We start from the raw sequence: 22,500 nt of genomic DNA, 5'->3' as shown, positions 1-22,500 counted from the left end.
AGAAACGTTCATACCATGTTTTCAAGGACTAGCAACTGTTCTACAACACTTGCAATTGTTGTCTAGAAATGTTGGTGATTAGAAAAGAAATTTCATAAGGGGTGGACAATTGAAACTGATTTTGCTCTTTATCATACAAATTGACATACTTTGATGTAAACACTACAACCGGTATATTCAGATATAGATACACGCGGTACTTGATCAGTTTGTTTATGTCTGTGAACGTTAATTATATTTTGATACTATGTATAAATAAACAAACTGATAAAAGCATGGCGTGAACATAAATCAGAGACATCCGATGTTACTTTGTATCAATGTATGTCAGTTTGGTAGTGTGATAAGGAGAAAACCTTTCTGCACTTACAAAACCTGTTTTAATCATCTAACACTGAATACGCATTTCTTGACAACTGTTGCAAAGAGTGTTACAGTTAGATGTTAAACATAAAAAATGAAAGTATCTAATCATTACTTTCGTAGACGATGTTGTCTACAAAACCTTCTTGATTTTCTCGCAAGTCACTCTCCTCATAGATATTTGCATCCTGAGGCACATTTTCGCCACCTTCATATACTATGTTATCAACAAACCCGCTTTCCTCGGGGCTAGTTTCCGAAGACGTTTGGTCCATTGACTCGTACGCGATGTTATCAACAGATCCCTCTGTAAGATTACCCGATTGTTTGTTCATTTTACTTTCACGTACGTCACTTCCGTTCTCGCGTGATTGTGTTGGACTTCTCCGAAGCCCTTTCACCTCATCAGGCTCGTTGTATACATTATCACCTGACTTGTCTATACTAGAGTAGTACGTGCCGTCGGCATTATCCTCTCTATTCGTGGCAGCTAACCCAGTATTTACTGCATGCTCATCATACGTGACATTTCGAAGATGTACGCTTTGTCCTCTTTCCCACGAGGCTTCCTGTGTTCGGGATTTCTTTGTCCTGTTGACGAATTAAATAGGGGGGGGGGGGTTAGTGGTTAGATCAGCCAATAGGCCCTCAATGAGCTTGTTAGCTAAATATATTCACAAATTGTGTGTCGATTGATAAGATTAACTTTCTTTGTTGTGTTATAGTTCTTGTTCTTTTACTCTATTTACATGTAATGTGCCAACTAAACAGGCATTCTACCACAAAGTCGTCATTGCATGATTGGCAAAGTTTTTCACAAACTTTTTGTAATTAAAGTTTCATCTACCCATACATATTTACAGCCATTTTCAAATTACCGTTCACCAACTGTGATTGATACAATCACACAGAAACCAATAAGAAACTGCTTATTCTACTGTCTAAGATAGCAAGGTCACAATCGCTACATATTATCTATTATGAAAAACAACAACATATAAACGTATAGCTAGATGCAGAAAACGCTGGCGCAAATGTTTCGATGTCTGTATTTGATGTGTGCAAGGTGGCACTTTAGTTCAAGTCATTTCATTTAGACAAAAATTAGCAGGAAACTGTATTCATCATGCTGTCATAAAGTATCGAATGTGCAGCACCGTTTCCCATTACCTTCTACGTTGTTGGATCAAGCAGGTGAACGCTAACACGAAACGGGCTATAGACATCCTCTTTACAAAAAAAAACCCAGATCGACATAAGGCCAAGAAAATATTATTTGGTTCCGCTTACCCAACCCCATCTAGCATTTCACTGCCGACCATAAACTTTTACACTTTCGAGAATAAAATAAAAATCTATCTACCCCACCAATTATAAAATTAAGCGTAATCGGAACCATACATTTTTTGTTCGGCCTAAAGACAGATGTGACAATATAATTCCTGTTCAACTACCGCAAGGTATTGAGTAAAATTGAAAACGGCGACATTGTGGAATAAACAATACATTACCTCCTTTTGTAAAAGATAACAGCAATGATAATTGCCACTACAGCTGCTACTACGACCACTACGACACCTCCAACAATACCACCTATCTCTATATACATATAAAAGTCATATAATAACTGTGAGTAAGTAAATCAATGGCCTTTGTTTCTTATTTGTTACATGCTTTGGTCATTTAAATCGAAGAAGTAATAATTCATGCAGAAAATCATAATTTATGAAAATCTCAAAATTTATGAATAATCATGGATGTATAAGCGACTAATACATTCGTGTTATGATGTACATGCAATTCTGTTAGTATTACTGATATCGACAGACATATTAAACCGTGCATAAGGTGCAGCTAAAATGATGTAGGGTTGATGTTTCAATCATTTGGCAGTACGTTCTTGACACAGACCGAGCTAGAAATATTTCAACTCTAAACTAACAATAACAGAGACACAATACAAAAGCAGAATCCTTTGTCACATTGAACAGTGATAAGCATTGCTATTTTTTCACAGTGAAGTAAACACAGGCTTCTAATGAAAACATTACACAATCATGGCTTTGATGATTTTAATGGCTGCAATTGTTTATTTTCTAACTGATAATCAACATTTCAACTTGACTACTTCTACATTCCCACTGTGCACGACACCTATGTAATTGTTTCTTTTGCATAATGAAATTGTGTGTATTGTGTGTATTGTGTGTATTAAATGCCATATCTCATGCGTGAAACACCAACCTACATCATTTTAGCTGAAGTCCACGTAATACAGAGTTATAATCATCGCTATAAAAATTGATAATGACATAGAATTAGTAACTAAACTAAGTATACACAAATGTATGATCAATTCAGAGACTGACCATACCCAATTACCTTTTGAGCCGATACGTCTTTCCCTGTTGAGGTCCTCAAGACCAAGGTCAACTTCAGTTGTTGAACTTGATCTATCGTCAATTCCTGTAAATAGAGTTGTTGAGAATTGGCTCCATTGACTAGAATCCGTAGACGTGTCTGTTACTGGTCTCATAGTACTAGTGTTGTTGAAAAGTTCTGGTTGAAAGATATATTAAAGGAAGTGCATTATAGACATTATTGGCGCATGCGCTAAGGTGATTTTGTGATATACAAAAAATGGCATTCCTTTGCAATGGCACATATATATCTAGAAGTGTGATTTAACACAGACGTTACACATTTATATTGCCAAAACTGCATATTAAAAACAATCAAGCAAAATATAAGTTTAACATAAAAAAGACTAGTGTGGAAAAATGCTCCTGACAGTAACTTTATTAATGATAACATTCAACCTTTTATATAATAGAGGATTGATTTATTCTACAAGACTTCGAATAATAAGTTAAGCTACATGTAGAAAATGTGGAGACTTTTACCTTCTTCACAATGTTTTCCCTCGTAGCTTTTCGAACAGTTGCAGAAGTATGTATCATTGCCCCCTGCAGAGTGGCAAGTACCGTTATTCTGACACGTCACATTTTGACACACCGTTAAGTCGTCACAAGTATCCCCTGTCCAATCTTCAGGACACTCACACGTTTCGTTTTCTTTAACTTTATAGCAATTACCTCCATTTAAACATACCTTGTCGGTACAGTTTCCTGTGTGGAATGTTGTTTGGAATGACATTATCAGGAACAAATTAAATTACAATATGCTGAACATGATATTTGCATTTGATTGTTCAATAAGCTATGATATATTTTGCCTTACAATATGTCTCAATACACTCTACAACACTGAGGCGTAATTTACTCTTTAACACTTTGATGGCTTGGTTTCTGTAACTCTATGTAATTACACCCTAAATATAGGGTACCAGGCGTTAATGACTTGGTTTCTGTAATTATAACTCTATGTAATTACACCCTAAATATAGGGTATCAGGCTTTAATGACTTGGTTTCTGTAACTCAATGTAATTACACCCTAAATATACGATACTATCAAAACGTGTTCATGATTTTGTATTTGAAACATTGACTCGAACATTGTGATGCTATTATTTGCCATGCATGAAATAGTAGAAAGATTTGTTTTATAAGTATCTGTAATAAATCTTTTTCCCATGACATTGATTGATTTTCCAACGATGCAGCTGTCGACAACCTTTCCTTGCCTTACTTTTGCAGTGAATTCTACAGACAAAGAAAGTTTGCTAACAAATATGTAGGTATAGGCCGAAATACCATCCGAGAATAACCACTACTTTAATGTTTAAATGATATAGGTTAGAAGATGTTATAATGATCGTGTATTATAGGAACTTTATTTAGAGAAGGGTTAAATCTAGAAGGCTATTAAATTGAACAAAACTTTACCCTTTTCACAATGTTCTCCGCCATAATTGTCAGGACAACTGCAGAAGTATGTATCGTTGCCTCCTATGACAATATAATTACATGTTCCATTGTTAAAACATGTCACATTCTGACAAACTGTTATTTCCACATCACATGTTTCACCTTTCCAGCCTTGGGAACATTCACAAGTATCAACGTCATCAACTTGATAACAAGTTCCCCCATGTAAACATTGAGTTGCTGTTGAACACACTCCTGTCGAAAAATCTGTAACACAAACAAACAGTAAAATAACAGCATAAGCTTCCCTTTGGCACCTAATATAACAGAGATTAGAAAAATTACGTTTTGTTACAGATTAAAATATTCGTCAGGAACAAACGCGAAGCGAAATTTATTTTTAAGTGGAACTGTATGTACACGGGGATGGCATACACAATGCATACCCGATTGCGTTTAACACTCAGCTGAATATAGATATGACAGTGTCACATTACATAGAACTGACGTATTCAGCGAGATCTAAACAGGACATAATCATATTGATGAGAACACAAAACCCACCTGTATAAAACACAGCAAATCCTTTGTCATTGTTAAATGCACTCGATTCAAAGTGAACGCGAAGTCTATTTGATTTAGTGACACCAACATGATGCATTAAAACACCTTTAAGTTTACTTCCTCGAGTCAGTCTGTATGGGTTCGGCTTCCCTTCTAAGTCATTAAACTCTACAAAATCACCCCATATGAATCCTGTACCTAAATATAACATTCGTAATGTCACATCAAATCTACTGTTATTGTGTGTACTAGTCACAATCCACGTGCAATCAGCCCAGTCATCATAATTTTCGGGAAACTTTGGTGAAAATATCCAGCCTTCATTATTCACATCCTGAGAATGACATGTTCCGGGACTTGAGGCTAGAGAGGAGATAAAGAAAATGTAATAAATCTGATAATAGTGTCTGTAATGCAGGTCATTGCTGAGAAAATCAATGAATTTAAAAATGACTGTGTGGTACCTCGTATTACGGTTACGACATGTCTGTCCCCATTCACTAGGTACACTTTGTTTCACCGAAATCATCCTTGTTCCATCAAACCTTTTTTTCTTTCAACGAATGACCTTTTTCTAATATTCATCGACCATAATCTTGGTACTAATTTACTTTTACTGATCAGTGCACACATTACCTTACACATGTATTGGCGATATGAGCGCGGTCTCATCAACATTTCGATGATCGGCAGATGATGATTGTGTAAAGCTAGACTAGGGGCACATACACATTTTTTCAGTCCCATAAATTTCAACCCCGGCAAGTGACAAATCTTAAACTGTGCCTACTGTACATGACGAGCAATGTGTTGATATTCAGACAACTTTTACTTACACTACCATACTAAATTTGGTATATAGCAAGGTTACTATATGTTTGACAATTTCAGGTACGACCGGACCCACCGTGACCGTGTGACCGTGTAACGACTGTTCAATTTATGAATAACTGTGGCGCGACCACCTACTTTGCTCAGTACTTGTACAATATTTCATAAGGGGGTGGAGAATATACAGTGACACAAAACGTGAAGTATTGGTAATGTTACAAATTGGCTTTTTCATATATATCAATATAATCACCCCACAAAATCAAGGTTAGTATTAAGTCATACTCATAATACCCAGCCATATGACTCACGGACTCTACACCTTCTCGCCTTCGCTTTACCCAGGCAAGGAAGAGGTTTACCAGTGTATCCATCCAAAAATCAGATTCATAGCGTCATGGCGTTCTATGAACATTAATTTGGCGGGGTTAAATACAAATATATTTCAATGGGCTTACCGTTATTTCACGTCGTACAACAATTTTACCAAACACAATTTGCCTTACCGTGTTTTTGGTTTGATTTTATGTGGCCAACGGTAGTAAGCAAGATACATGTATATGGCTATGTACAACCAACATTTGTAATAACGCAGACATTTGTAATAAAAATCACAATTTACAAATGACGGTTGTACATAGCTATGCATATATCGCTGTCATATGTGAAACCATAAACCCCCTGTGATGCAGCAAGACATAACAATTTTAGAATTATAATTTATCAAATCTAATCATACGTTAGATTACACCAATATATATCATCTCATGAGGTATAATATAGAAAAAGTCATGTTACTTACGTATTGAACAAGACACTAGAAAGTCCATGTCACGACAGTTGTTGTTTGGACTGAATAAGCAGTTTCTTAAAAGCTGCTGGGTAGCATTACATGTAACTTCAATTAGCAATGCATTTCCCTTTCTACTTCCAGTGCGTTCTGGCATCCTCATGCTCGACTCCGAAAACCCTATGAAAGTGAAACCCAAATTTTTACATGTCAGCACGATTGTAAGCTGGCAGCAGAAATCTAAAACGTTGAAATGTACTAAATCAATTATCATAATTAAGATATTCATCACTCCATGAATTGACTGTCTAACCAGTTCACCTTCTATAGCATTGACAATGGTAGAGTGAGTGGTTCAAATCACGCCTGGGTACTTTAGCTACTTACCATTCTCGCAAACCAGAGCTGTTATTTCTTCCGCCTTACTATGAAATAACAAAGTCGGGCACGTAATGGACGGTGCCGTAAAATAGGCTGTGGTTTGCGACGATGGCTACTTATTGGCAAATGACAGCAGCGAGGTTTTACGACAAGGCCATTCGAAGCCGAAATATACATTATCTTGCAAAATCCAAACCACCTCTTTAACATTGAACTTGAACTTGAACTTTCAGACAGTAATTAATCCGTGTCCGTATACACACACACACACAAACCACCTAAGGGGTGTGTCAAAGAGTAATGACCTACCTAATTCTTGACAAATGACATCACTGGCTTCTTGATCTCCATGGCATATTATCCACCACGTGTCATTAATGAATACTTCAACTCGACCTTCAAATGGTGTCATACCGTCTATTAGGCGAACCTGGAAGTCTGTCATTTGTACAGAAATGACAAATGGTGAGATTCTATCTGAAGTACTGAACGTATGGCCCAGGCTTCGAATAGCATGACCCACCGTAAGAATGGCACCAAAATTCTATTAAGACTTTAGTGATAATCATAAACAGAAATATACTGTATACTATCGGTAGCATTAATAAGAATCAATTTATCGTGCTTGCTTTATATTTTCTTAATCTGTGAAGACCAATTTTGATATTAAAATCTGTGTTAAATGCATATTATGGATTTATGCTGTGGACTGATGAGATACCCCGGATAATGATACAGATTCGACTAAACATGTACAAAGGCCATATTAAACTGAATGCTTCCCGTAAGGACAAAACCATAGATTTTTGGTCTTTACACACATTGTTAGAATGCACAATTCTTGGCTATAGCTATAATACACGATGTACCACTTCATTGACAGATTGATCACATAAAACTATATGAAACTTGAGGCTTGCATACTTCAGATATTTACTAATCAACGCAAATCATTAATGATATTTTTCTTTAATTAGACAAAATCTAAATTATGCAAGCTTATATAATTTAGTACAAATATTATTACTAACAAAGTGTGTGTATCATCTAATACATTGCAGAGATTTGTATTCGATTCTGGACGTTTTGGCTACATTATATTTTTCTGCTTGGTAAAAAACCCACAAACAGTTATATGTACCATGATATTAGCATTAATATAAGGTATTAGTTTATGTTGCATTCTGCCAACAATTACTAAATTTATTAAGACCAATTAAAGTGCTGTAGATAGAATTAACGTGTCTGTCATGGATTCATGTTGTGTACTGAGATACAAAAAATTGTACCAAAGGCAACCTATGATCTGTAATAACAATATCCAATCACATTTATATGGCGTTACAGTAACAGAATTATAGTACGATCCCAATTACTCAAAAATTCATGGGGGGGGGGGTATTTTGAAAAAAATGTGGTGTTTATTGGAAAATCGCTTCAGCTTTGGCCAGTGGGGGCTGGGAAGTAGGAGAAAACACGTTCAACTTCAAACCACCCCCCCCCCGGTCAGCTAAAATGACTGTCCCTTTTAGTAAGACCATGTATAATGTATACATATAAAGTGATATCAACAATATGCGAATGGAGTGGGTCGAGACCATTTACACGTGGTCTTTATTGTGTGTGGGGGGCCTCTTTTTGGTGGTGGTCATTGGAGTTGGGAGTCAGTTTGAGAAAACTATTTTCCAAAACACATACCTAGCCAGTTAAAGATGACCGGCTTAGTAGATATAGTAGATATATATCGATGACATATGTTGTTTGTATGCTAATCACATGACAAATAATATGTACTTTCATTTCCCTTGGAAACTGTGACGTATTGAACAGTGAACGCCTAGAGATCATTGCACTTGCTGAAGAGTACAATATACGTAATAATGTTACAGTACTATTAATGATATGAAGTGTTGCAGGAACTGTGAAGGTCAAGGCAGTATTATTCAAGTCATGGAACGATGAACACAACCACTTAATTTACTAGTACAACACTACACATTCAAACATAATAAACCAGGAACACTACCAACTTACCTCCATTGGTGGCCTTGGTGTAATTGACATTATATGACAAGACGAATACTATTATGCGGATTATACAGTTGACGACCGCCATCATGGTGTGGACGTCACACTTTTAGTGACTATCTATTGACTTTTCACAAAGTCTATTACATTGCGTCAACAATTGTCCAGTTTGACTTCCGAATCGAATAATCACTGCACTTTCTTCCGGGTTCACTCAAATTCTGTTGGGAACAACGCACCAGGTCATGGCGATTATTGATAGCGCCCTCACCGATGTTACCGCCAACCTTTTTTGTAGGCTTTCTACATGTACGTGTACTATAGTGACCTCCACGCCATAACATATATTTTGCTATTGATTTACCAGTTATGTGATTCAAAATGGTAAATATAACAATCTGCCAACATTCATAAAGCAGATATCTACGCCTAGCAAATAAATTCAAATCTGAAGCTACTAGTACAGTGGCGCTACTATAAACAGCTAGCCCCGTGTCCTCGTACAATTTATTTAGTGAAATACCCGAGGAGATTAAAATAACATGATGGCGGATTGTTTCCCTTGTAAAATAACAACCAGCGCTGGTTAAGTAACAGGAATCCAGCCTTATCGCATAACTATTGTAGGATTTGTTTTGTTCTATGACTAGTCCAACTTTTTCATAACTTTCTCAAACAATCGATTTTTACCACCTATATTTTAGTCGTTGTATGCGATATGGGCCTTTACACTTTATTACTTTTTGAAATGAGAAAATGTAATTGCGATCATATCGATTACTGCATACACTCAAGAAAATAGATTTCCAAATATAGAACGAACACAAACACACACACACACAGATTGCTATGTTACTGTGTTCTATTAATTAATACCATTAATGAGTGTATCTAGTTTGGTTTTTGATCCACATTGATTCACGTAGTTGACGGTAAATTTTATCTGGTGTGTATAGTTTTTCAATTGCTATAATCCTGAAGTGTTTGATTGAGTGAAATAGTCCGTTGAAGTGAATTGTATTAGTACTGGAATAATATATATATATATATATATATATATATATATATATATATATATATATATATATATATATATATATATATATATATATATATATATATATATATATATATATATATATAATTTTATTCTTCTTTCGCCAAGTAGAGTGCTCAGTCACCCTGTGGCAGTAAAAAAAAACACAATGTAATACGTAAAGAATGCTATAAGTTATGAAGACATGGAAGTGAAGTTACATTTATTGATTTTCGTAATCACGACTTGTACAGCGCCATCTATCAGAATCAAGCTACCCCCTTTTGTTTAATTCATATTCTGTTATTACATATGTAGCTGCTAGGCCCGCTGGTAACATGCTAACTTTAAAAGCTGCTATGGAGTGTCATCCTTCGGCTTTCATTTATCCTCGGACTACAAATCCAATATTACTACAATACTATTATTACATATGCCGTGAGACAGTGTGACCATGCATGACAACGACCTCCACTGAACATGGTTGAAGAACAAGTTTCAACTCGGTGTTTCTTGGCAATCACGTGATATGTAAATAATATGTAAATCATGAAACTACTCTGCAGAGCCCATATTGACCAAAATGAGCCATTTTCCAAATTTGGCTGTATCTTAAGAATACAACTTTCAAATTTCCTAGAACATGGTGTATTGATTGGTGATATTTAACAAAGTGCACGTTCATAAACCCTCATAAACAATATTGTCGACGAAGCCACTTTTAGTGTCTTGATTAGAAACATCATCGGTTGCTTCATATACTACGTTATCAACAAACCCCTTGCCGTTGTTATCATCACACACTGGGTTTTTCACGAACACCTTGCCTTGATGTTGCTGTAGATCTGTCTCCTCTCGCCGTTCGGTTGGCTCGTAAGCCACGTTCTCGGTGAACCCCTCGAACGTATCATTATTGGTTCTTTTTGTATCCATGGCTTGCGTGTTTGCTTTGTTGCCCATACTATCATGACTCTGGGCGTGATGGTTGTTTTCAGGTATACCAGTCACATTCTGCTTATCTATGGTTGAGTAGTAAACGTCATGTGATTCCTCATGCCCACACAAGGAAATGTCCTTTCTCAATTCCTCTGCCAGCGGTTGAAGAACATGGACTTCTAGACTATCCTCATAACAAGCATTGGCCAGTGTCCTCCCTGTATGACCATCTTCGTTTAAAGACTTACCATACCTATTGAAGAACGATTTGAAAAAAAAATTCAATGATTTAATAATAAATATTCCAGAATGCCTTCTGCGCTAATCACATCATAACTCTTAATTCACACCGTAAAATACATTCAATATCCAATATAACTTACTGTCCACATCGGACATTTCTTTTGAGTCGCACCCCAACGAGACAAACACACAATTTACAGGTAAAAATGTACACAACTGATGACTAAAACACTGATGTACAAACATGCTCGAAAAATCAATTCATTTACATCAAAATTCACAAAAAAGGACATTACAATTATCTTCCATCGTCACACACGCTTATTTTTACACTCATTTTCAAGACATATTTACAGGTACTCACAATTTATAACAAACAGCAAGCTGAGAAATAAACCCACTGCACTCATATAACAGCGATTTCTTTTACAAAAAAATGTTTTGTTCGACATTATGTTTTAGGCACTTTTTAAATTTAAAGAGTTAATGAAATTGTGGAGTGATTTATCAGGTGTACCTTCTTCTGCAGTGAAAGACCACAATGGCAATAATGAAAAGGGTAACTGCAATCACGAAGATGACTGAACCACCAATGATACCACCTGTTAATAGACAATTATATTATGAATTAATGTAGACACGTGACACTTTGTGGTAGCGAAAACAAGTATATGCCTAATTAGCATATACTAACAATTTTGTGATTATATTAAAAGCAATAACGATGACAACTATGGTAACGCAGGTAAAAAGTTGGAGGAAGTAAATTAGGAGAATGAGAGAATGGGGGAGAGAAAGAGAGAGAGATAGAGAGAGAGAGGGAGGGAGGGAGGGAGGGAGGGAGAGGGAGGGAGGGGGGAGGAGAGAGGGAGAAAGAAGTTTATAATATATTGATAACACTGCTATACTGCTCAACGAGAGACTTGCTAAGCGTTGCATTTTCTAGCACGTATAGTATAATATTCAATTTTTGTACGTATGGATAAAATCGAAAGTATAGTAGAAGTAGTAGCTAGGATATACTACACATATTCTTGTTTTCAAACAACAGCAGCAACATCATCATCAACAACAGCAAAACAACAACAACAACAACAACAACAACAACAACAGCAGCAGCACCAACAGCACTGCAACGAAGACAACGACAATAACAATAACAACAGATATAAACCGAACTCAAAAGGAAATAATATAGATACAGTTTGAATGATTTACCTATCGCCTTGGCTTTAGTATTTCTATCTGGTTCACCCGGTTTGATGTCGATAGTTGTAGTTTGATGTTTCCAAGGAAACGAATGAGAAGTGCCAGTCATTCTCGTAGACCGTAACCTGATTGATGAATGGTCGCTGGTTTGGAAAGTGGGAGTCTTTGAAGGTGAGGGTGTAGTCTTTATATTCAGTGATGTCAGTTTTGTTGATTTTTCTGGCTGAGGTGTGGTTGAGAAATTCGATTCTGAAAGTATAATGTGAAATACATGATACAAAATTTCTAATGATATCATTTTTTGTGGAGTTCATTATATCATAGTTGAATTTTGCTTTGTACATATGCCGCTATGTGTCATGATTAACTACTGAACAGTTTTTGTGTTTTTAACATTCAGCATGCAGCCTTCTTTGAATATATATTAACATATATACAAAGTATTAAATCAGCTCAGATCATGGAACGTCTATGCTTTATAAAGTAATAGTATGCTTAATAAATATAAGTTGTACAAGAGAGTCTGATAATGACGAATGTGTGTACTAGAATTCGTGTAAATTTCAGAACATTACGCTATAAATATACCCTTTTTTAAACTCTTGTAAACCTTCCTTTGATAAGAAAAATACTTTGATATGCAAACATGAAAATAGCAACAAATAGTATATAGTCATTACTACAATGACGTAAATAATAACCACGTGACTTGCAATTGATTAACCAGATTTTCTTCAAATCCTACTTCCTCGTGTCAGTTTACCATACCACTTACAACCTGTTACAAGTCACCGGCTCTGTTTGATACACAATCACGCAGAAACGAATAAGAAACCGCCAATCATATACACAGCTAGCAAGATCGTAGTTTCTTTCGGTACTTTGTCTGCTATATATGAAATAAACCCTTTAAGTTGTGAGACGTGTGCGTTTTGTGTCTGGACAGTGGCACTTTAGTTCATTTCATTTATAAAAAATGTGGCAAGAAAAACTGTATTCATCCAATCTTGTTATCTAAATTAGTTTCTGCATGGAGGTATCAAATAGGCCGGTGAACGGTAACTGGAAACGGGCTGTGTGACTGTCAGAGCTACTGATATTATTAACGCAATAAATGCTGACAACACACATTAATAATAATGATATCCAGTAATAATGCAACGCATGACTTCTGAACTATACAAGTAAAGTCTTGAAGCACATCTTACCAATATATTCACAATTTTTCCCAATATACCCTTCAGTACACATACAAAAGTAAGTGTCGTTAACACCATTACTCATAGAATGACAAGTACCATTATTCTGACATGGATAATTTAGACAAACATCAATTTCATTTTCACACGTTTCACCCTTCCAACCTTCCTGGCAATCGCAAATATCTGTGTCATCTTCTCTGTAACAAGTTCCATTATTTTGACACCAGTTTTTATCTTCACATTGTCCGGGATAAAACACTATGACAGAACAAAAAAATATGTTGCTTTTAATAGAACTAGTAGTGGCAAGTGAAATGCAGTGGCAATAATTAAATAGAAAATGTGCTAAAATAACCATATAAATGAGAGATTACATAATCATCAAACATTGTAACTTGGTGAGGATAATTAGGGCCGAAGAACTCTCAAGTGATGACGTAAATGAAAACACCTTTAATAATATTTTGAGAATATTACCTCTGTAAAATACTGCAAATCCCTGATCATTACAAAACCATCCGGAACGAAACGTTATCCGCATAGATTGTCCAGCAACGATGCCGATTTTATAATCTACCACGCCCATAGTTTCGGTTAATTTAACCGGCGAACCCGACCTTCCTTCAATGTTATAGAACGAGAGTGTGTCTCCGGAACAAATCAAACGATTAATTATATATAGCATCTTCAGTACGACTTCTATCATCAGATTTTCATCTTCATTTTCTAAAGTCCATTCACATGTTTTCCTGTTTGGGTAGTTGTCTGGGAAACCAGGTGACATAACCCAATTATCTGTTTCAGCTAAGTTACCTCCACATGCACCGAGAGAGGCTGTAAATCAAAACAAAATCCGGGTTGTGCTTTGTTAGTAATAGCGAAAGCATGCACTCATTTACTACGTTTTGTGATCCAGCCATCTTACTTATAGATATTGGTACTAAAGCTAACTTAACTGTGGTTGGAACTATAAATGAGCTCCAAGATTCTAATAATGTAATAAATCCTAAGCGTTTCTCAATATCGGACAAATATTGATAAGAATAATTAAATTAAAATGGTTTTGATTTAAACTAAAATTGACGTACATAGCATAAACAGCGAATATTCAATTTTATCACACCCGTCCACTCTGTGTATGCCAAGTCTAACCGCATCAATTCATTACTCGGAAATGTGTGCACTAATAAAACCGTGTAATGTTGTGTGGCCGCTCTTGAATCTCAAATGACATCAAATACTATTCAAAATTGAGTTATAAAGCTTACTTTTATAAATAGAGTCAAAATGCATTCCACCACAGATTTGTGTATCATCGCCAGAGCATACAACGCCACATTGCTCATTGGGGACAGTCTTAGTATTTGGTAGCTCGTCTGTACATCGACACATATCTTGTTGTAACGCCGCATGTAACTTGTTATTATCCCGACAATGACTAAGACACTTTCCTATTGTTATATCTTCCAATGTACTTCCAGTTTCGTCATCGTTTGTGAAACACCCAGCGTAACCCGGATCTGTAGTGTTGGAAAAACACATTATTACAATGTATTTTGAAACAATATTAGGTAATAAGACTAGATGAGCACACAAAATTTAAATATAACCTCAGGACTGAGGTCAACATCCCCACCAAATTATCCACAATATCTTGCCATGGGCTGCTCCTCTCCTCACACCACGTCACTACATATGTTATGATATTGCCGTAATAATCCCTTCAATTCGACTGCCCTTTTATATCGACCATCCACAGAGTCTAAGAAATGGAATTATTTTAGTCCTTGCATTTCACAACAAAATCAATGAATTTATTGTTATGAATCCTAAATAAAAATGAAGAAACAAAAAATGCTTGGCGAAGAAGAAAACTGATTAGAATATTTGACTCATTAACGTCTTGCAATTTGACTGGCAAAAATGTAAATATATTGTCATAGATTATGTAATTCGACCACAAACAAATCGTAATTATTAAAATATGGCCAAATTGATGGGATTATCAAGGTACTTTACAATGGTGGCAGTGGTGGGATGTGGTAGTACTAGGATTTGGAACCGATGGCAGCAGTGGGATCAGGCCAAAATAACACAAATGATGAAGTTAAATAAAATTGATTTAAAGCAAATTGTGACCCTCCCCTAATTTCCATTTTCTAAAATAGGACCCTCCCGATTTGTAAAAAGTGACCCACCACTTAATTCCCCGGCCAACCCCCTTGTAATAACTGAAGGCTCCGTAATACATATGATTTTGACATTTCACTTATTTCTGTACAAGACAGTTCTCTCAGAAATGACTGTAAATATAACTGTTGCTTATGTGGAGAATTCACGGATATCTCACAATGACTCAATACTTATGATTTTCGTGACACTGAAAATGAGCATTTTCCATAATATTTTTTCTCTTTTGAAGGCTAAATTGAGGCATGACATGTATTTAGTAGTTAGGGATGTATCTGTACATATGTCCAGACATAATATCCATAATCGTGATTTATTGATAATCGTCATTGCTTGTATGGTTCATGTCAAACAGTTATATCTTTTATCTTTATCTTTTATTTTCATTCCGTGTACACAAGACTAGAGACTGTACAATTGTTATATGTCGAAATACTATTTCTTGTACGATTAACTTACAAATGCAATAAACTCCAGCATCTTCATATCCAGAATTGCAGGTGACATTATGATCACAATCAAGGATGCTATTTTCATGTCCACAACATTCAACATTTCCTCTTCGTTGATCACTACCAGGTTCCGTCTCTCCGTTACTTGAAACAGCATGCATAGCTCCAGGAAAGCCTTAATTATAAGCAATTACATATTTAGAACCGACTCCCATAGCATAAAAGTCAGTCAGTCAGTTAGAGAGTCTCAATCTCTCTCTCTCTCCCTCCCCTCTCTCTCTCTCTCTCTCTCTCTCTCTCTCTCTCTCTCTCTCTCTCTCTCTCTCTCTCTCTCTCTCTCTCTCTCTCTCTCTCTCTCTCTCCAATATCTATAATAAAAACAGTAAGAATTATACGTGCCAACATGTGGTTCAATTTAATCGATCGACGTCAGTTTCAGCAATTCTTATTCATCGTCTCCAGATAACTAATTACATTATACAATGTATTCTTATATCCATGTTGGTTCTGATTTTACTTTAGGAGCAAACACATACGTATTACCAGAACGTGTTTTATGTCAATTTAATTTGACATGACCTACTAAAGTGAGCAACTAAGAAGAAACAGAACGAAATAAACAATCGTTAGTTCTAAAGATTACATTAGTTACTATCTCACCTAGTTCTCTGCAGACAACCTCTGCATCAATGAAATCCCAATGATCGTCACCGCAAATAGTTCCCCATACTCCACTAACAAATATTTCAACACGGCCTTCAAACGGAGTTTGTCCATTTGTTAGTCGCACCACGCTACCTACATGCCATCACATTTGAAAAGTAATGAGAAATAATGAGATCATTAAGAACTGACTCTAAACTATATTTTTTCTAAGAAAAAAACTAAAAAGGGTGTTTGAAATGAGGTTTTTATTTTTCAGATTAATAAAAAAATGTAGAAAAAATATAACCATGATAGTCAGAACTGCCTTTGACTTGGGAAAACCTTATTTTCGTGCATCTCTCTCTCTCTCTCTCTCTCTCTCTCTCTCTCTCTCTCTCTCTCTCTCTCTCTCTCTCTCTCTCTCTCTCTCTCTCTCTCTCTCTCCTCTCTCTCTCTCTCTCTCTCTCTCTCTCTCTCTCTCCCCCCCTCTCTCTCTCTCTCTCTCTCTCTCTCTCTCTCTCTCTCTCTCTCTCTCTCTCTCTCTCTCTCTCTCTCTCTCTCCTTTTAAATTTAAACTAGATCTACAACTCATCAACATAATGTCACCTTGGAATAGCACGTACACAAGTTTTTGAGAACTCAGTCGAGTCCTAGATACTGTTGTAATCAAAGCAGAAGTGAGAATACAGCGCAAAGGTAATGTTGCAATCGAACGGCATTTACTCATCGCAAACAAACAGATGCAAGATTTATTTCAAAAGCACATCAATGAGGGCCGCTTTGGAGATCACCACTACAGCTGCCACGGGAAAAGCATGAAGTATCGATGACATTAAGTTCAATTCCACTAGCTATATGTTTTTGTGATTAAGATAAACTCAAAAAGATAGCAGAGATTGAGCTCTCAAGATTCAATATTTGAATGTTTAAACATGTACAATCTACCGAGTCTACTATGTTTCTAGTGTATTAGTAGTATTTTGCATGTAAACTGTTTATAGGCAATATCAGAGTGCTATTATATTTATTATGTTTATCTTAACATTAAAACACAAATAGAAACTGTATGGGCTCAGCAAAAATCATCTCAAATGGTTTATAAAGTTTTAACTAACTTTCACCCTGCTAGCACTATCATTGGGTCAATATCGATTAGGTCAATTTTAATTTCTTAACATCATCACAAAACTTTGTGCCAGATCTCACTGAACTTGATAGCTCGTCTAATACATGCTTATGTTGAAATGTTGTAATGGCGTAGGGGATACGACACCATTAGGTGAAATGTCGCACATTAATAATAGTGATATCATCAGAATAACAGCACGCAAATCCGTGGGCTACTCGGTGTCAAGCGTACCAAGGAGGTCATGTGTATCAGAGCACGAAACTTGCTTGAGTCGTAGTCTATTCGATTTGATAGAAAGCTCAACCTCGTTCGCAGAACATTTCCATGGCAGGACTTTAAAGTGTTACAATAACGACTTGTTTAATGGGTATTAAACGACGCCATAAATAGTACTATATAATTTGATAAATGGCAGGGCACAAACAAAGCAAATAGCTTTGGCAAATACGTGTAAACTAAACGTGGTATGACAAATTGCAAATTGAATGGGCATTATTCACGCTGTCGTGTAAATGACATTGGAAACTGAATGGTAGGAAATTCGAGCTACTAGTCAAAATAAACAGATAAAATGGCTAGACGACACCAAAGTATGTAACATCTCCTTCTTTTCTTTAATTGTATTTTTATCAAGCTGCTAGTCCTTCCTCTAGTGGTAAAAAGGGTTTAAACGTGTCTCGGGTGATCGTCCCTATAGAGACAACACCATCCAAGTGGCGTGACTCCACGATTATGTTACCACCTGAGAAGATCTGAGAAAAGGTTAGTAGCTCGAAACATCGTTTCTAATTAATAAAAAAGTTCGAGATTTGGTGGCGTCTAACCTTTTTTTATGTTCTGTAAGAATGGATGTATTTTACAATACTTACAGAATATGGTCGGTGTCAAGACACTAAGAAGAATAGTTGGGAGAACAATATGGCCCCTCATTGCTATACGTAAACTGTGCTGCTGTGCTTAAAGACGACGATTACATACCAGTCATATCACTTATGACGACACCTCGTTGAGTATGTAGGTTAGACGTTGCGTTGGTGAATGTATCTTCCTGTTTTTGGTCAATTTGGCAACCAAACTATTTCTGGAAGCATTCCAATTCCATATTGACTATAACGTCAAGACAGCGGCTATGTTCTTCTCTACGCGGAATTCAACATACCTATAATATACGTATTTGCAGAAGTTTGTTCACCCGGAAACTGGAACAGCCTGTGAAATATTGACCCACTCACCCATGGAGTGGGATCACCATGATTAATTCATATTTAGCAGTTTGATAACGTTGATAAATGAAAATAGGTGTTTATTTACCGTTTGTTTACAAACTTTTTCAGTTGCATTTTTAAAAACTATTCTAATTATATATAAATGAGAAGTCATCGTTTGAAATTGTTCAAATTTAGAATGAACATTTTGATGTATGCAAACTTCCCATCTTCAGTCAACCAATCATAGACATTTTGCTCTGTTTAAAGGCGTATTTGTATAACCACATTGGCAGAGCAAGGGGCATACACACGCCTCAGGCCGGATGGGGGGGGGGGCTTATTTAGGAAGCTAGGCCAGGGGGAAGGAGTCATATTTTACAAATCGGTTTTCTAGGGCCATATTTAGAAAATGGAATTAGGGGTTGGTTACATTTTTATTGACTCATTGTAGCATTAGTTTGTGATTTTAGCATCCCATCGCTGCCATCTGAAATTATTTAAGACTTGGCAGTATTCAAAATGACCATGTTAGTGTTATTTATCTTTTCCACTTTTATAAACAAAGCTTTGCAGATTTCGATTACGTCATCGTCATTTTTTTATATTCCATTCGGTATTAAAAAGAAACAAAACAAACGAATACTAAGAAACACGCACATAGACAGACTAATGCTGTTAATATTTTACTAATATTTAGCTTTGTTCTAGATAATGTAATTGCAAACGTCACAAATAAGCGAAAACATCAAATATCAAGGGGAGGGGGTATCTTACCCTATTAATACAAATTCACCTTTTGTATTGATAAATGTGAGATGGTTGTCACGAAATATTAACAGTTTCTAATTCAAAAGCATCTTATGTCAATTCTGAAGCAAATTTAAATTTTTATTCAAAAGTTAGGTACATGCATAATCATAAAGGTAACAACTGATAACACGTGGCAAATTTGTGCAATTCATAACGGCTAACACCAAGTTAGTGTTCGTGAGCCTACCTAGTCTAGAATCTATACGGTATCGTTATAATTCATACCTTCACTCACACATTATAGTCAAGACCTTGGCAAAATGTGTTAATTATGGTTCAACCCCATAGTGAGTGAAGTGCTAACAGCGCATGTCACTAGTAATAATGGACTGTCATCACCGTTCATTAAATATATTCATTTGGTACAACTGTTTTGACGATGTCCAATGTCCAACCAGGACTCCATCGTCAATCTGTTTAAACTAAAATACATGGGGACGCAACAACCATAATCATGTTTATATCAACCCTGCAGGAGGGAGCACAGGAATGTGTGCTGATTAAGTGAATATGACCAGACCGTAGTTGTGGTTAGGGTACAGTTAGAAACCACGTGCACAGTCGGGTCATCCAGACTAGAGCCTACCAAGCAACTAAACGGAAGACTCTGGTTGATCGTTTCTAAGAATGCCCTGACTATTAAATTAGAATATATCTTTCCTTTTTTTCCAAGATTTAGGGAAAGCTCTCATAAAATCACATTTCTTATCCTAATTCTGCAAGTCCCACAAAGTGATGTAAGTGCACAAAGATTAATTAAATCTATCACAACGTTACACCTTACAAAAAATAACAATTGAAACAATTTCCAGGTACTTTTCTGTAAAGCGAGTCAAAGCTGTTAAATTAACTCTCAAGATCAAAATAGCCTCATCACAAGGTTTCATATTGAGATAGACACCATAAAAATAACAAACATACATCACTTACACTGCACTGCCCATGGATTTTGTTTGAACTTCAACAGATTACACCATGATTAGTATTGTGCATGCTGTTACTGTTTATACCAGTAACTAAATACAGAGTCCGCACATTGTATTGGTGATGTTTGTGTGCTATGTTTATGGTGTCTATCTGAACATGAAACCTCGTGAGTAGGCTCACTGATCTTGATAGTTTATTCAATACAACTGACTCGCTCTACGGAAAGGGTTTACAACGACTGTGCTGTAGAAATTGTTTTCTACACAGCAGTGTAGATAATACCTCCCTGCCATTATTAAAATCAAATCAGTTTACATTACTCGTTAAATGTATGGACTGAAAATAAATGTCACATCTGTCATATTGAAACGAATTACAGTTAAATTACTACACATTGCACCTGAATCTTTCTAAAATTGATTAAAATTGAAATTAACATATTGTATAAATTTGGTAAACTTTTATTCCAACTACAACATTAAATTTTGTTACCTGAACTGTTCGACTGCTCACGCCAAGTGTTTTAAATAGTGGTTCTAACTGTTGTTAAAGACTCACAGTGAGTAGTCGAAAATCATTTTTGGAACAGAAGTTTACTTCACATACGATACAATGGTTTACCAACACATGAATTTTCATTTGAAGAAAGAAATCCTAGTAATCAGGTAAACGTTTCTCGACTTGTGTTGCGTTAATTTGTTTCATCTGGAAATGTTATTCCTCAGTCTACGTACATATAAACAATCCAAGATATTATAAAAGTCAATAACGGCTCCTGGCTATCTTAGAGGTAACTCAGGTAGGTCATAAACTGAAGGAAAAGCGCTCAATACTGACAAGTAGAGCTGTATTTACACAAAATACACAAGTTACTCTGAGTAATGAGTATCAATCTGCTAAAACAGTGCTCTATACCGCAGTGGCAGAGCGTCATAGTTTTGGTAGTACTGGAACTCTTTCTTGGTTGTAACTCGGAGTTTGACGCATAGTGCGATCATCAGACAACTGAGTTACAACCAAGAAAGCGTTCCAGTACTACCAAAACTATATATATATATATATATATATATATATATATATATATATATATATATATATATATATATATATATATATATATATATATTTAATGACAGATGTATACATGATTACGGAATTTCTCAATGGTTATACCATGGACTCATCCAATTTATGTTTTGCCATAAATCTCCTGGTGACAAGTGATGATTATATAAAAGCATGTGAATAATTATGTATAACTTTTCATGCAGTGAATCATGCCCTCTGTGTTCCTATGAGTGACAGTTTGGTCATCGATTACGTCATATAACTCGAAATATCATACAAATATATTATATTTCATATTATATGTAAAGAAGCATGCAAACGATTACTCATCGAAACTTCATTTCTCAAAAATTCGTGTTTTGGTAAGAACATCATTGCATTGTCCAATGTTTGATTCATTTAAAAAGTTGCTCAACTAGAATACTGCACTAGTTAATATAATACTGAATCTACCCAAAGTCTACAAAAAGAAAGTGCAACACAATTGCTAGGCGCAGCTGCATAGTGGTTTTCATTTTATATCGTATAATAATAGTAAACAAGTGAATCATGTGACAAGTTGTCACGTGACAATGACATTTGTGATCTATTCTTAAAGAGTCACGTGATATCAAATGTTCATATATTCTGCATCCCCGTCTTCTTCATTCTTGCCTATT

General features: G+C 35.8%; 3 protein-coding genes across 7 annotated transcripts in view; all 3 read right to left on the bottom strand.

Moving 5' to 3' along the window:
* LOC144445592 (uncharacterized) overlaps nt 1-8,989 on the bottom strand; it is a 10,361-nt gene extending 1,372 nt beyond the window's left edge. Inside the window, exons 1-9 of one of the 3 annotated variants that reach the window (XM_078135199.1) lie at nt 8,793-8,989; nt 7,068-7,196; nt 6,390-6,557; nt 4,757-5,119; nt 4,211-4,459; nt 3,267-3,491; nt 2,746-2,922; nt 1,875-1,962; nt 1-954 (exon numbers count right to left, since the gene is read on the bottom strand). The exon at nt 1-954 is cut by the window's left edge and continues 1,372 nt beyond it. In XM_078135199.1, the coding sequence (XP_077991325.1) occupies nt 468-954; nt 1,875-1,962; nt 2,746-2,922; nt 3,267-3,491; nt 4,211-4,459; nt 4,757-5,119; nt 6,390-6,557; nt 7,068-7,196; nt 8,793-8,877 (1,971 nt within the window). In that variant the 5' untranslated portion in view covers nt 8,878-8,989 and the 3' untranslated portion in view covers nt 1-467. The remainder of the gene's footprint in view (nt 955-1,874; nt 1,963-2,745; nt 2,923-3,266; nt 3,492-4,210; nt 4,460-4,756; nt 5,120-6,389; nt 6,558-7,067; nt 7,197-8,792) is intronic. The other 2 variants (XM_078135200.1, XM_078135201.1) reach the window with 2 other exon arrangements.
* Nucleotides 8,990-10,071: 1,082 nt separating this feature from the next.
* LOC144445212 (uncharacterized) lies at nt 10,072-19,064 on the bottom strand. The gene is made up of 9 exons (XM_078134755.1): nt 19,061-19,064; nt 16,715-16,852; nt 16,062-16,229; nt 14,681-14,932; nt 13,890-14,246; nt 13,419-13,670; nt 12,220-12,459; nt 11,519-11,603; nt 10,072-11,011 (listed from the first exon to the last, which is right to left on the bottom strand). Exons 1-9 carry the CDS (start codon nt 19,062-19,064, stop codon nt 10,504-10,506), a joined length of 2,004 nt encoding a protein of 667 aa, XP_077990881.1. The 3' UTR covers nt 10,072-10,503.
* Nucleotides 19,065-21,909: 2,845 nt separating this feature from the next.
* The window catches only part of LOC144445558 (scavenger receptor cysteine-rich domain-containing protein DMBT1-like), a 9,548-nt gene continuing 8,957 nt past the window's right edge, over nt 21,910-22,500 (bottom strand). For all 3 annotated transcript variants that reach the window (XM_078135159.1, XM_078135160.1, XM_078135161.1), the window contains one exon: nt 21,910-22,500. This exon is cut by the window's right edge and continues 99 nt beyond it. In XM_078135159.1, the coding sequence (XP_077991285.1) occupies nt 22,452-22,500 (49 nt within the window). In that variant the 3' untranslated portion in view covers nt 21,910-22,451.

This window comes from Glandiceps talaboti, chromosome 14 (assembly GCF_964340395.1).
Source record: "Glandiceps talaboti chromosome 14, keGlaTala1.1, whole genome shotgun sequence".
Taxonomy (NCBI): Eukaryota; Metazoa; Hemichordata; class Enteropneusta; family Spengelidae; genus Glandiceps; species Glandiceps talaboti.
This window is presented reverse-complemented; position numbering and strand designations above follow the sequence as displayed.